Genomic DNA, 15752 nt, shown 5'->3' with positions numbered 1-15752 from the left:
CTATCTATCTATCTATCTATCTATCTATCTATCTATCTATCTATCTATCTATCATCTATTTCTGCCCTTCTATCTATCTGCCTATCCATCCAACTGCCCATCCATCCATCCATCCATATCTGCCTGTCTGTCTATCTATCCTTCTATCTGCCTACAGTATTTCTATCTATCTATGCCATTCTATCTGCCCATCCATCCATCCATCCATCCATCCATCCATCCATCCATCCATCCATCCAATCCTTCCATATATCTGCCTGTCTCTATCTCTGCCCTTCTGTCTGCCTATCCATCCATCTGCCCATCCATCTATCCAATCTGCCTGCCTGCCTATCTATCTATCTCTGCCCTTCTATCTGCCTATCTATATCTGCCTATCATCTATGTATCTATCTGCCTATCCATCTGCCTGCCTGTCTATCCATCTGTCTATCTATCTATCCATCCATCCATCCACCCACCCACCTACCCACCCCTAAATACATCCTTTGCTAATTTCCCACCTAATAAAAGCTGCCAGTTGATCCCACAATACCCACCATTGCACTCCTGACTAGCCTAAAAAATACAGAATGTGAATATTCAAATGGAATTAAGCTGTTCACAATACGAAACCATTCTGGGAGAAAGGCAGAATGTCATTGCAATAATACATAAACAATAAAACAATACAGTGGGCTCTCCACATTCGCTGGGGTTAGGGGCACAAGACCTCCATGAATTTGGAAAAACCACAAATAAAAAGGCACCCCTTTAAAAACCTGAGTGCATACCTCTCTAGAAATCTCTAGGTCCTCCAGCACAACCCTATGGTCAACATCTGCCAAAAGGTGACCAGCCACCAAAAAGTCCTTCATTGTATACCCACCAATGGGACTCTCCTAAAGATCTCAGGGCATCCTCATAGAGGTAGATATGAGCTTCCAGATAGCCTGGGCCTGAACCATATAGGGCTTTATAGGTCATAACCAGTGCTTTGAATTGTGCCTGGAAACAAACAGAAAGTGGAGTCATATGGTCATAGTAACACCATGGTGACATCTTTTTATTTGCTGAGGCTTCTGAACACCAGCCCCATGTAGTCCAAATGAGAAGTAACTACGGCATGTACCACCATGGCCAGATCTGGCATGGCAAGGAATGGGTGCAGTTGGCACACAAGCTTTCCTCCTGCAAAAACACTCCAGTTCTTCTGATCTATAACCTTTCATTAAACCGGCTATGATCCGAAGGTCAAATGGCACGACTGAACACACTGCAAAGTTTGTTGCTCCCAGAAAAATATTAGCCCAGGCAAGGTCAGCCTCCCTCTCCATGTGGTCTTGCTACAAATATACCCTTAAGCAATGCATTCAGCTTTTCTCTCCTTGTTCCCTACTCCAAGCATCACCCGGTTTTCCAGCTATTGCCCTAAAATGGTCCCCTTCCAGGACCATTAAATATATTTAAAAATTGACAAGCAGTGGACATTAGGAAGAACTAGAGCTGGGAAAATTATGATGCCTGTCCTAAGGCTATTTAGGCCAAGGCTGCTTTCCTGAAGGCATGCCACCTCTCCATGCAGAAGAAAGGCCAACTACCAACACAGCATTTTAAGCAATGCTATCAACATATCATTTTAAGCAGACTTTGCTCTCAGCATATAAGACCAACTTTAAATCTGTTCTCCCAACCTGCTGCCCTTCAGAGGTATTTGCTTTACAGTTCTCACCATCCCTGTAATAGGATCTGCAGTCGAAATGGTGCACCAGGTTGGGGGAACTTGTTTTGTACTTAATGCTAGACTGAATACATTATTGAAAGATGCCCGAGAATACATATTGTGTGTTCTAAATACAAAGAAAAAACACAACAGCAAGGGGGGGGGCTGTTTTCACATCTGAATTTGGCTAGCTGTCCAATCTATGACCTTGATCTATCGATCCAGACAAAGAAAACATGTTCTGGGTAAAAAAGTTTTGTTCTGGGTAAATACGTTACTGCCATGGTAGGTATTTTTTGCAAGGCTGTTGACCCCTGTGCCTGGAGAGGGACTTGCAGAGTGGGACTGCAACAGAATTCAAACAAGGTCCATTGCCATTAAAGAGAATACTATCAAGTTGGTTCATCAATGGTACCTCACCCCAGTCAAATTGGCTCGCATGTCTACCAATGCTAATCCAAAATGCTGGAAGGGGTGTAAAGGTAGGGGAGCCTTTGTACATCTGCGGCTGGATTGCCCCTTAGTGCATGAGTATTGGACAGAAATTTTACAACTAATCTCCAAGATCACTAAACAAAGTATACAATTATCCCCACTCCTGCTCTCCATTGTTATGAATGGAAATAAATCCCTGCAGCATAAAGAATTTATTAGTTTGCTTCTGACTGTTGACTTGTGATAGCCAAGAACTGGAAAACTGGGAAGTTGAACATTGCAGGATGCTGGACTAGACTCTGGGACTTGAGGTTAATGGAGAAAATGGCAGATAACAACTGAGCGAGAGGCTCACACTCTGGATTGACCTTTCATAAGATTTGGCACCCATTTATTGAATACATCCAACAAGATTTAGTCTCTAGACATCCCCCAATTTTAGCTGAATTTTTATGGAAAGATGTCTTTCAGGATCCCTGACTATACCTTTTATCTATTTTAATTAAAAACAAAAAACAAAAACCAGAATTCAAACAAGAGCAACAGACTCAGAAATCTTCATAGTGTCACCTGCAAGTCACAGAATATAAGAGCAACAATAGACTAAAATGCTCAGATACCAAAGTAGTCTTTGTTCTTTTGAAAGAAATCACTAGTTGGGAATGCAAGTGAACGCAACCTCATGGACCCCTGCCTCAAAATCTGCAGGCGCCAGATTGAAAGCTGTATGCACAAGCAATGCCAGTGGCATGGAAAAAAGGGGTAAGCCCATTCATAGAACTAACAATTGCAGTCCAATACCATCTGGAGGGTAATGGTTTGTGTAATGTGCAGTATGAGAAATTACATTAGATTTCTACCTCTCAACATTAATGTAAAGATTAAGAACTAAAGAGTCAGTATAATGTACTGGAGAGAACGTGGGACCAGGAGCATGGAGATCTGAGTTCACACATTCACATTCAATAGCGAGGTTCAGTGGATGCCTAGGCCAATACTTGCATCTGCTTAATTTACTTCACAGGCTTGGTGTGAAGACAAAGCAGTGATAAATCTACTTAATACTAGGCAGAATACAATGATGAAAGATGCCTGAGAATGCATATCATGTGTTCGAAATACAAAGAAAATGTTAAATGAAAGCAAAGTTAAATGAAACAGGAAGCCATTTGGCAAGCAATCCATAACATCAAATACTTCAAGCAGCTGGCCTGTAGAACTGCTCTGAAACTCACATCTTATGCTTTCTCAGTTGTTTCCAAAATGCATCCAAGGTAGTTAAACAGAGCTCAAACCCATTTAAACAAAGAAAGCATGTTCTTTTTTTTTATTTCCATTAAGCACATTTTAGTATCACAATGGAATGATGAGAAAAACACTGTCTTTAAAAAAAAAAGTCAGTCTGTAAGTCTCTCTCTTAATCCCCACCGTGAACAGGGAGACTTCAAGGCAATTTAAAAACAAAGGGTGGGGCTGTCTCCTCAATGGCAAGGTAAGGGAGAAAGGCAGGTGGAATGATGTGAGGTGGGAAGTAGTCTTTGGCGTTTCTGCCTCATGATTGATGCACAAGACCAGTCACCAAAACCTGCAGACGCAACTGAACGCCACGGTATTAAGACAAAAACACCCAGCTAGCGAAATGGCCCACAGTCGGCCTTAAGACACCCTGCAGGTCACAGAACTGCCAACTCAGCTGCAAGGATGAGTTGGAAAGGGAATGTGGAAGGGGTGAGGCGTGCCACTCCCATGTGCGGCCCACATGAGAGATGCTGCGCTCTGCAGGCCTCATGAGATTGGGGAGCAGAGGCAGTGGCAACACAAGGAGTACACATCGGCTCTTTACAGCGATTCAAACTGAGTCCAGTGCCATGGACTATAGCTTCACAGTCCCAGGAGGCAAACTGTCATTGCAGAGTCTGTAGTAGCGCAGGTCGTTGACCAGCCTGTGCACATTCTGCGTAAATGATGGCAGGTCCTGGAGGGAGAAACCATCAAATGCAACACGTTAGAACAGCAGCAACACTCGCAGACGGAGCATATGAGAGTTCGTATTGTTCCAAATATCTGCTACACTAAGAATGAGATAAAGCTGACTTCACCTATAAATTGTTATGTATTTTTTTCACTCAGTTTTAAATTATGCAGAGCCACTTTATTCAGTTGTTTCAAACTGGGGGTGCATGTACACTATAGAAATAATGCAGTTTGACACCAGTTTAACTGCCATGGCTCTCTCCAGCAGAAGCACACTTTGGCAGAGAAGGCTAAAGATCTTGTAAAACTATAAATCCCATGATTCCAAACAATGGAGCTACAGCACTTAAAAGTGGTGTCTATTTGCATTATTTCTATGGTATAGATGCAAATTGTACAGGAGCCACAACTGTGCTGGCCCTCTATAATGTTTGGACAACAGGCAAACCTTCCAAATAAGCTTTTAATGAAACGTAGCATTTAATGAAACATTATTATTATTATTATTATTATTATTATTATTATTATTATTATTATTATTATTATTATTATTTTGGAATACAGCTTCCAGAATCCTTCACATGACTTTCACACGCGCTGATCTGGATGTCCCGGGGACATGATTTATAGAGAATCTCTCTAAGCGATTATGAACCTATCTGACCCGGAGCAGCTCATCCAGTTCTCAGGGAGAGTCTTTTTCTAGCCCTCCTGACTGAGATACTTCTAATACTGGTGGGCGCTGTGGTTGAACTTGGGAACTTTCACATGCAGAGCATTGATCCCACTGTCATCACACCAGGTGCAAAGGAGGGTTGCGGCTCAGTGATAGAGTATGAGCTTTGCATGAAGCTGAGCCGATGTTCAAAGTGCTAAAAAGGATTAGGTACCAGGTGATGGGAAAATATCTCAGCCTGAGACTCTGGAGAGCTGTTGCCAGTCTGAGTATAATTACAATAGGTGGTTAAACAATGCTGGCATTAGGCAGTGTCCTAATGACAGAGAGATTATAAACAGATGAACAAACAAGCACCAAGGGAAAACTGGGGATAGTGATAACATAGTAAACCCAAGAGGAGCATGGCATGACCTGAAAGGCATGTGGCATCTGACTACGGAGATTTTTGTATGGGCAATTTCCCCCAAACCTGCACCAGGTTACATGCAGGTTGTAATTTATCCCATTTTCAGCATGCCCAGCAGTAGACAGCCCATATGCAACCCAGGCTTCTCCCATAGCTGTTAAGGAACATCTCACATAGCTACAATAAAGTTCTACTGGTGGACATGACATAAGTAGGAAGAAAAGACAGGTGTGCTAGACAGCTTGCCAAACCCTAACCAAAGAATAACCATACCCTGTCCATTTTGAAGTTCCTTCCAAGTACACTTTTCTGGTTGGTGTCTATACCGTCACAGCTGGCTAAGAACTCTGGGAGAAAACCTGAATAGAAGCTATCAAAGTCCACGGAGGCCATGTTGTAGATGGCAATTCCAATTTCCTCTTGCAGGAGGTCATGCGATTTATGGACCAGTACCTGAAGCAACACATTCACAAACTGAAAGAGCATGGATGTCCGGAAGATTTTCTGCAAGGAAAGACAAAGAGGAGGTCTCTCAGCTTGGTATAATAATATATCCAATATCCAATAACTTACCTATTTTATTACTATATTATTTATTAATCTAAATATAAAGGTTAATATAACATAATTGTATAAGAACATATGAAAGGAAGGTGAACACTGTTGTGCCACTAAGCAGTTCAACAGTATATATCCAATACTGAAGTGTTAAATTGGTATTATGAAATGTTCTTGTACAAAATTAGGCCTACTGCTTGTTTCTTACACACCAGAATATATATTATACAATGTAAAGAGCTAATTAATGTAAAGCACCATTCTTTGTACATATATGACAGTAAGGTTGAAGACCTGAGGAACAGTCCTGATGGCAGCATAGTAATGAAGGGAAAAGTTTGAAGCCAGTTGTCAGAGTGGTAAAAAAGAGCCCTGTGGGTTATTCCTGAAGGGCAAATGTAGACGGTGGAAACCACAGATTAAGGACAAGAACCATTACACTCACCTTGTGGTACAGCTTCTGCTTTGTGTTCAGAGTTTCCAAGTAGAACAAGTTCTGCTTAAATAAATGTATGTCAGGTTGCAGGAAGGACTGACCAAATGCCTAGGGAACAGAAAAGTATTTCAGGAAGACATGGCTGGGAGAACAGGATTAAGATTAAAAGCATCCCCAGCACAAGAGACACAGCAAACACACTCAAGGTAAATCCCTTTTAATTTGCCAGTTCTAAAACCTTTCCCCATCCTGGCATCATTAACCTTAAGTAGCTGCAAAATCTAGCATTTTTTAAAAGAAGGGAGTACACAGAGAAGTGAAATTTCTGTTCAATTATATGTTTCACTTTTCATGCCTTGTATCATCCTAGTAGGGAGGGGGGAACCTCTCAGTTGTGTCCAACAATGAATGAAACCATACACTTAAGATCTTTATTTAGTCTCCAGAAGAGTATTAATAAAATGGCAGGATTTGGTAGGCATGCCAACTGCGTCCTGATGGGCATTTCCTTCTTCTCACCATGCCTTAAGTCAGCTGCTGTTGCCCGCATCTTATCCTCTTATAATAGTACAAGAGCAAGAAAGCCCAGAGAAATCTGGAAGCAGGGCCTCAGTAGGAACCAAAAACACCAAGATGCCAAAGGAACAACAGGAACCAGAAAGAGAGGAAAGCAAAAAAGGCTTGGAGGAACAAGGCTTCCCAAGGTAAGGCTTTCCTTCTCTTAGACAAGAGTCTTGTGACATTTTAGAAGCAACCTCTTGTTAATAAAAGTGTAGATGGACTAGAGCTGAATCCATAACATTTGTTACCCTTCTTTCATAACTGATTAATTAGTAACATCTTTTTTGAGGGTACTACTGAGTTCTAAGCCAAGAAACCCACGTCTAGGACACTGGATGTAGACTAAGCATGTGCTCCTCTTTAGCCTTCTGTGAGTGTGCGCTTCACTGTAAGGATGTATCATGTTAATTTAATATGCTCTTTCCAAGAAAGGTGTACAGCAGATAACAGATAAGTAGAATTCCCATCACAGCCTTAAGTGAAGCTCAGCACATGAGAAACTGGGCTGCAGTGGAACAAATTTTCCTAAGCACCAGCTAGATTTTATAGCAGACAAATGGTCAATGTAAAAAAAAAAATGCAGTCATTTAAGCAATAAACTCTTTGAACAGTTATTAGCAGAGATCCTCACAATGAAGCTGTTTTCTTGGGTGTAAAATCTCTCTTCCTTGCACAGGGCTGGGGAAGGGGAGACATATTGCATAAGTAATAACTGCAGGAGGAAAGCATGGTATTCAATGGCTTTGCTCCAATAAGGAGATGAGACTTCAGGGAAAGAAGACAGGGCCAGGGGCATTCCTCTCAATTCTCTTCATGACACCAGTTTAGAGTGTAAAACAAGAATCGGGGAATGGCCAAATAAAAGAGGCTGGACTCTGACCCTTGTGGCAGCCTGGTTGGATGCAGGCATTCTATGCCAGCTAAAACATTCAGAGAACATTAAACAGAAGCTTCTTTCCTAAAGAACATGACCTAGGTAGGGCCAGAAGCACTTGGCTGGCATCAACAATTGCAGATAAAAGATGGCTGGGAGTTCAGTTATTTAGCAATATTCTGCTTACAGATTAATGAAGGGTTCACCCCTTGATCTGGGGAGAAGGGAAGCAGGTCAGAGGAACATAAGCAGTTTAGGAGTTGGCTGATACAGCCAAAAAATTAAAACCCCAGCCCTAACAGGGCCATAGATGTAGAAATATATGCGGGCACGGACAAAATGTTTAGTGCGTTGAAAAGAAACCTCTCCCCCAACAACATGCTGCACACTCCCCATGTACTCTAGTCCATGTTCAATCTAGCATGCAAGACAGTATTTACTAAAAAAAATATGACAAGAAGTCATATATAGTAAAAGAAATGGTTTGGTGTTCACTGAAGAAGCTTTACTGGTCTTCAATAAAGTATTTAATATGGTATTCAGTAAAGAAACTTCAGAAAGTGATATAGTGGAAATACATTTTAAGAACCTATGTATCTAGACTGCTGAATTTGAGTGAGGCCCTGTTAATCCAGCCCCAAGAATCCCGCCCTTTCCAAAGCAGGACATGGGAATTCTCTTCTGATACCTGCATAATGGCACTGAACTGTCCGTCGTTCTCCATCTGCTCATCAGCTATCCCCCTCTGGACACTGGCAAGGACGCTGGACTTGAAGAAGTAGCGCCAGTTGTGATGAAGGACCCGGAAAAGCAACTCAAACAGTTCTGTTTTCACATCAGGAGAAGAGCGCTTGCGGATAAAGGAAAGACACAGGGTTTCAACAAACTTGTCATCAAAGTGTATCATAGCCTCAACACAGCCTAAGGCAGACTGTCAGAAAGGGAGGTGGTCTATGTGTAGGAAAAGCAGCCAGAAATTGAAAGTTAGTTTTCCAACTGTATCTATTAAGTTCCCTTTGAGAAGGCAGCTGCTTCTTTGAGAAAAACTGCCCCCCCTTTTTTTTAAAGGACATACATTTCCATTAAAGACAAGTCAGTTTATTTGGAGATAGTAGTCTGCAAGCGTCTTTCCACAGGGAAGCAGGAGAGCAAGGATTAATAAACTTTCCTGACACTTTAGATCAGGGCTGTGGAGTCAGAGTCATAAAGTCAGAAATAAAAACTTATAAAATTAAAAGACTAGTTTGCTGCATATTTACTTTCACATTTTTAGGGCAATGCTTTTTGCCTAAAGCTTCACAAAAATGATTTTTGCTTAGAAATGCCCTCTGGGGATGTGAGAAGTGATTCCACCTTTTGCTCCCTCCGAGTCAACGTAGGCCCAGGAGAGTCCCTTTTTTAAAACACAGGAAGAGTAACTTCATCTTACTTCCTGTTGGTAGAAAAGGCCTCTCTTGGGCCTAAAATGATCTTGGTAAGCCCCAAACCATGCTGAAAATGCCCGCATGCCTCCAGAAGGTGTTTGGGAACAATGGTGGCCAAATATTTTGACTTTATTTTTGGCAGGAGCAGGTGGGGTGGGGAGGTGTAGCCCTCCAAGACTTCTTTAGGGGCCTAATGTGGTCCCCTAACCTTCCATAGTCCCTCACCCTGATTTAACCAATCTATATGTACTGTGAACCATTCCTTAGAGCAGGCATGGCGAATCACAGACCCTTGAGACAAAATTTGTCCCAAGCCAACAATAAGAGTTTTGCCATATGGCCATGCCTCCACCTGCAAGACACCATCATTTGGTGGTTTTCCAGAGTTGTAATAGTTTTTCCCCAATTCCCAAAAACTGAAATGCCCTTCAAGTTAAGTTATCTACAGTTAGAGCTTTAAAGCTAAAACATGCTGCACCAACTTCACTCAATCTGAAATATGAATGAAGAACTTGAAGAAAAGAAAGAAGAAGATTCTCCTCCCTTGCCTTAAAAGTTACTGTTTGTGATGGAATCCTTGCAAAGGATGCTCTCTTCCCTTCTATTTACATGCTGGAGTCCTTCTCTCAACACAAGAACGGACCTACCTCAGCAACAATTGGGTAGACTTGTTCCATGCAGAGTGAGATGATGTTGGGTAGGAACGGTTTGAATACTTGGCCTGGCTCTTGCACAACCACCTGAAGTATCTTCAGAAATTTCTCAACCACTCGGCAGCCAGTACAGCCATCATGGAGGATACTTTCTGCCAGTTGTTCTCTAGAACACAATGGAAAACAAACAAACAAACAAACAAACAAACAAACAAACAAACAACATCAGGGACCTTCAAGGAATGAAGCTGCTGCTATTGCTAAGAAAGACTCAGATCTGGCTGTCTTTACAAATGCAAAAAAACAGTAGGCTGCTCTACAAATGCATGTAGTCCAACACTCACAGAGACTCTAAGTTGAAAGACAACAGTAATAATTTGAACTGAATAATAAACTGAAAATCTATGGTGTATTCCACAATGTAACTCTGGTTCCAAAGTCAGAAGGAAGTTCCAGACCACATTAAGCATACAAGTGCTAAGAGAACTCAAAACAAGCAACACAAAAATGAACAGGTTACCTGGTGAACATGTTGAGGAATGTCTGTATGACCTGCTCAGTAAAGGGTACACCCATCTGCACCCTCAGTCCTTGAAAGAGGGTGAGGAAAAAGCTCAGCATTTCATCTGTCACATCTGGAATCAAGGTGGAGTAGACAGAAAGGAAAGGATTAGAAATACCATGAGCTTTTGACATGCTGCCTTTTGGGGACAGAAATCTCTTTTCCTATGCCATGCTGGGAGTTACAGCCTTCCCCCTTCCCCCATTTACAGCCAACGCTACATTTTTCTTCATCTTTGTTCTCTTTTCCCAGCAAGTGCCAGAAGTAGATGAATATGGGCCATGGAACAGTATATCAATACAACAAACAAGCAAAGAACTTTGTCCCATGAGAAGATACTGGATTAGTACTTGGAACAGTTTATATTGAACTCTAGAGGCTCACTGTGGCAATGCAAGACAGTCAAGAAAAGAACGTTTTTTTTACACATGGTCTTAAACTATGTTATAAGCATAATTACACAAACATATGCTTTCACATATTCAACGTAAACAGGATTTTTGGGCAGGCTAACACACTTAGGGTCACAGCCAAGCAACTTATTCAGAAGCAAGTTTACTGAATTTGGTGGGAGATTACTCCAATTGTGAGTGGGCAGGGGGCTGCAGCCTTAAGCTTGAGTTGCATCTCTGGCCAAGGATTCAACATGTTCAATTTCTGGAGGTACAAAAGTAGCTTGTAAGGTACTGAAAACTTTGGACATAACCATGTCCAAAGTTCTGAAGAAATTCAGGTGAAATTCCATCTCAACAAAAGGCACAAAGCAAGAAAGATTCCTGCCTGATGAGGAAACTCAAGTATTCCATCACTATGGGTAATTCACAGCCTAGGCATATAAAGAACAGGCAAGCAGATTGTGAATTCTCAGTAAGATTTACTCTCTTCTGTTAGCATGAAGAAGCATTAACTAGTTGGGGCAGCCTAATGGCATGTATGGAACCAGTCTGACTGACATTAATATATGTGCTGGCTCGGTATCGAAAGAACTGAACTGGTAGCACCTGTGTGGCCAGCTTCGTCTCCTGGGACTTCTTGCTGAATACAAAGCTAAGTGTAGGTGAAAGTTTGGAATAATCTAGACCACAGTGAGGAAGTTGTGCTTTAATCCTATAAGAATGCAGAGTTGGCCTGTACTTTTACCTGATTGATGAATGAAAGCTGGAAAAAGTGCTAATGAGACTTGGACAGACTCCTGCAGTGACTGGTAACAGATCTGGCGGGACTTGGTGGCTTCCCCAGAGATGCTCTCCACAATATCTTCCAAGACACTTAGTGTCTGATGGATAACAATCTTAGCTGCAAAACCAAGAATGAGTGTTTAATCAAACTGCAGGGCATGTGGAGTAGTTAAAAGGAAGAGACGGTGGTGGTAGGCTGAAATCCCCCAATTGTTTGCCATGCTTCAAGTTGTCATCTGCTGCACAACCAGTGGTCACGAATACTGGGAGTTGCAGTGCAAGAACATATATGAAGATGCCTTTTGTCACCCCTGCACTGAGATATTTCAATACTACTATCTCAGGGGATGCTATACATCTCTTAATCCTGGGTCACAGAACCATTGGTCCTCTAGATGTTTTATACTTCCTCCTAGAAATCCCAGCCAGCATGGCCACTGGTAATGATTTGTGAAAGCTAGAGACCAAAGTAACTTGCCCTACTATTTCCCATCTACTTCTGGGCGATCCTTTGTATGACTGGGAGATATCGAACACTGCATTACTCTATTTTATTATAGCAGCAGCATGACAAATGCTTGAGAACAGAAATCTTGGCAGTATGGAATACTGTGCCATTTGAACATGCTCTTCTCTGATCAAGGAAAGAACACCATCAGTCAAACAAAAGCATATTTGAACCCTATTTGCCAACTCTTCTTCCTCAATCAGTCACTTTATAGTCATATCCCATTCTACCACCTGTTGAAGCTGTGGTGGAGGACTTCAAGCTTTCAATGTTACTCAAGGCTGGTAAGTAAGGGTTAATTACCAATGAACTGCTAGCACTAGAGTAGCAATTAGGTCAAGCTGCTGTACTGGCACTTTTGCCAAGCTCCAGGTAATGGCTCAATCCATTCCCACAACCGCCACAGTTCTGAGTAAGCCCCAGGTTTCTAGTGTTATCAGTTGTGCCACTGCCACTATGGCAGCAACTGGTTTGCTGTCACAAGAGAGGCTGAAAGCCTACATTGGGGCAACTTACTATCATCCTGCTGTGTTTTCCTCTGGGGCATGATGGCACTGGATTTCAGGCTGCGGTAATCTCTGGTGAGAGCTGTTATTAGGCTGGCATGGTTAGTTGAGCGAATGGCCCACTGCTGTTCGCTCTCTGGAAGGTTTGGCCACGGTAGCAGCAGAATATTTGAGAGCGCTCTGCACACGAGTATCTGAGCCTGTAGAGAATAAGACATACCAGACAAACTAAAGCCTATGTTCAAAAAGGCCAGAGGTACATGGAAGGAACCAGAGAAAAAAATAAAATACAGCCCAGCTTGAGCATATGCGCTCAAGCCGCGGGGCGCGCACGAGGCGGAAGGGGCGGCGCGTCCCATTCAATTGAATGGGCGCACGCGCCCGTTGTGCCATGTGCGCTGCCGCACACGAGCCCCATTGTTTACAATGGGGCTTGAGCATAGGCGGAATTCGCCTTACACGGAGGGATCCAGAATGGATCCCCGCGTAAGGCGAGGACCCACTGTAAAAAGCAGCTCTGAAATCTGGTGGAAGGATCAGACAGTTCAGATTGATTTGCCTTTCCACTTTTTGTAGACAGGGCTTGGACAAATGTGGCCCTTCAGATGAGGTTGGATTCCAACTGCCATCATTCCCTTCATATTAGCCATGTTGGCTGGGGCTGATGGGACCTGAGTGTCCAACCTCATCTGAAGGTGCACAGCTTCCCCACCTTGAACATGGACATACTGGGCTGAAGGTAATAAGCCAAAAGCTTTATCTTGCATTAAACGGAAAGCCATTATGGATCTAACTAGACATAATAACCCATGTGGTGAAATGCAGGCTGCCAGAGTAGGGTAAAGAGCATGCATGCTGGTGTGTATATGTGTTACCTAAAATTCCAAAACATGGGCAGGAAGAGGATATTGTTTTCTTCCCATTAACATCTATGTGCAGATGTTTGATGCAGTGAAAGTTACCTTCAATCTATAAGCCCAGCTCAGAACAGGCTGGTGGGAGTGGGAAGACTGGTGCTAGAGGTTCAGGCAGGCTCCAGCTTTCCCATTCCCCATGAAATCCACACTTAACTATTGTACTTTACCACTGCTAGTGGCAAATTGCATTCTAACACATGGGCTGGCTTTAGTTAGATCCAGTGATGATTAAATCAGTTAAGGTAGGGTAGACACGGCCCTTATGTATTTAATCAGCAACCAAAAGGAAGGCTCTTTTATGTCAAAGCATATAATGTCATTCTAAACCAGGTTAGTAATAGTGATTATGGAATAAATAGTTTCAGTTAATTAAAATGGTTACAGTCGCCCCTCTGTATCCACAGATTCTGCATCTATAAACCATCCATGGTTTGAAAATATATATATATATTTAAAAATCCCCAAAAGCAAACTTTGTTTTTGCCAGTTTATAACAGGAGCACCATTTTACTACATCATTGTAAAATTTTTATGTTTTAATAAATATTTTTATTCATATATATATATATATATATAATCTCAAACAACCATCATTCTCTGTACATCAATTATCCAAGTAAAAGATGTTATTCTTAGTATTAAGCCATTGTATATAATGGGACATGAGAATCTACACATTTTGGTATTCATAGACTAAATGTGGCACAAGAAGCTACAATTCCCAGAATTCCATAGCATTGAGCTGGTGATTAAAATGATGTCAAACCAGATTATTTCTGCAGTGTGGGTGAGTTCTTAGAAGTCAGTCATTAATCCAAACACACATTAAAGTAGAGTGAAGTGGTGTACATAAACATGGGGCTGAAGGATTCAGAATATTACAGCTGACCCATCCAAAAGAGTAGTACCAACAACTAAGTAGCTTCACCCGCTCTGCATTCCTGACTGCCTGCATGCCATCAGTTACTCTCTTCAACTAGCTTGCGGGTTGTCCTTCAAACAAACACATTCAGATTTGCAAGGTTATATACCTTTATAATTTGATTTTTAAACAAACTAGATTCTTCTCATCGTGATAAACTCAACTACACAGGTGTTCCCTTGTTTTTCATGTGGTCTGAAATTTTTCTTTCCATAATCAAGGCTGAATGAGAACCAAGGAGGCAAAACCAAGGAGGTGTCTGAAAATTTCTCTAAGATGCAACCGTTAAATATTGAATACAGAGCTGGTTTAGTACAGTATTTGCGGTCTCCTGGATATCAGTGAATTCCAAACCCTATCAACCATAACCAGATTAGCCAATGGTGAGGTATGATGGGAGTTTCAGTACATCATCACCTGGAGGACTGGTGGTTTAGTGATAAACACCTGAGTCTCCACAGGACTCAGGCTTGCATGTTCCTCCTCTTGTCCTCTCCTTTTCTGCCCTGGGTATCTGTTCCTAAACTTAAGAGAATTACTCACTGGAAATCCATTTTGTATACTGGCTTGTGGCTAGTTAAGCATATACCTGCTTTCCCTTTCTAAACCAGCAACAACAACAAACAGCAGCCTGTCCACATAAGTTGCACCTTACCTTGTCAGGAAGGCGCTGAGAAGAGGTATCTATGATCCTATTGAACATTTTCTGCACAGCTGGAATGCTAATCAGAAAGACAGGCCGTACTGTTGTGGCTAAGGAAACAAGCAAGTGGCAGGCGGACAACAATAACTTCTCTTGTACCTAGGAAAAAGTGGTTGTGGTGGGGAGAGAATCATAAAATTCTTAGTAAACAAGGCAAAGACTAAAAGGTACTATTAGGAGACACAGACATACTTCAGTTAGCACATGGTGGATGGTGAAGGAGGGCTAGAGAAACACAGATTACCAGTGTGAAATAGGAGCAGTGTCTTTGCAATAAACAATTCTCAATCTGGGGAATAACTGGGTTCTACTATATCCAATCTTACTGTAGCTGTATGCACTTGCCTAAACTGCAGCTTATTCCAGGATCTTTTACTGAACATGCATGAATAGAAAGCTGAGAGAAAGGGGACAGCAGATAAGCCTCTCTGCCCATCTACCCACAAGTGTTAAAGTGTAGCTCTGCATGTTAGCTATCAAAATGGAACACATAAGAAAAGTGGAGAGTGGTGAAATAAAAAGTCATCCATGGATGCATTTTGGAAGAAGCTGTCAAATTGTCTCTAGGAAATTCAAAATGTTTTGGTTTACTTACACAAGGCTTACCTAACCTAGTTACAGCTACACCCCACCTCATCTACCCAACTCTCTGCTACACAGAAAATCTGGAGGAGCAAGAACCCCAACCTAAGAGTCCCCAAAGAGAACTGTATCTCAGCTTCCCCTACAAAGAAGATAGGATGGATAGAGAGGA

General features: G+C 42.0%; 1 protein-coding gene across 1 annotated transcript in view; it reads right to left on the bottom strand.

Annotated features, from left to right (window-relative positions):
- Positions 1-3435: 3435 nt before the first annotated feature.
- The window catches only part of XPO6 (exportin 6), a 39636-nt gene continuing 27319 nt past the window's right edge, over positions 3436-15752 (bottom strand). The window contains exons 16-24 of the mRNA XM_042437654.1: positions 14951-15097; positions 12467-12656; positions 11405-11560; positions 10223-10337; positions 9697-9868; positions 8314-8475; positions 6200-6298; positions 5470-5700; positions 3436-4112 (exon numbers count right to left, since the gene is read on the bottom strand). Coding sequence (XP_042293588.1) covers positions 4011-4112; positions 5470-5700; positions 6200-6298; positions 8314-8475; positions 9697-9868; positions 10223-10337; positions 11405-11560; positions 12467-12656; positions 14951-15097 — 1374 coding nt within the window. The 3' untranslated portion in view covers positions 3436-4010. The remainder of the gene's footprint in view (positions 4113-5469; positions 5701-6199; positions 6299-8313; positions 8476-9696; positions 9869-10222; positions 10338-11404; positions 11561-12466; positions 12657-14950; positions 15098-15752) is intronic.

Source organism: Sceloporus undulatus, chromosome 8 (genome assembly GCF_019175285.1).
Source record: "Sceloporus undulatus isolate JIND9_A2432 ecotype Alabama chromosome 8, SceUnd_v1.1, whole genome shotgun sequence".
In the NCBI taxonomy this organism is placed as follows: Eukaryota; Metazoa; Chordata; class Lepidosauria; order Squamata; family Phrynosomatidae; genus Sceloporus; species Sceloporus undulatus.
The sequence above is the reverse complement of the archived record's forward strand: the minus strand, read 5'-3'. Positions and strand labels throughout refer to the sequence as shown.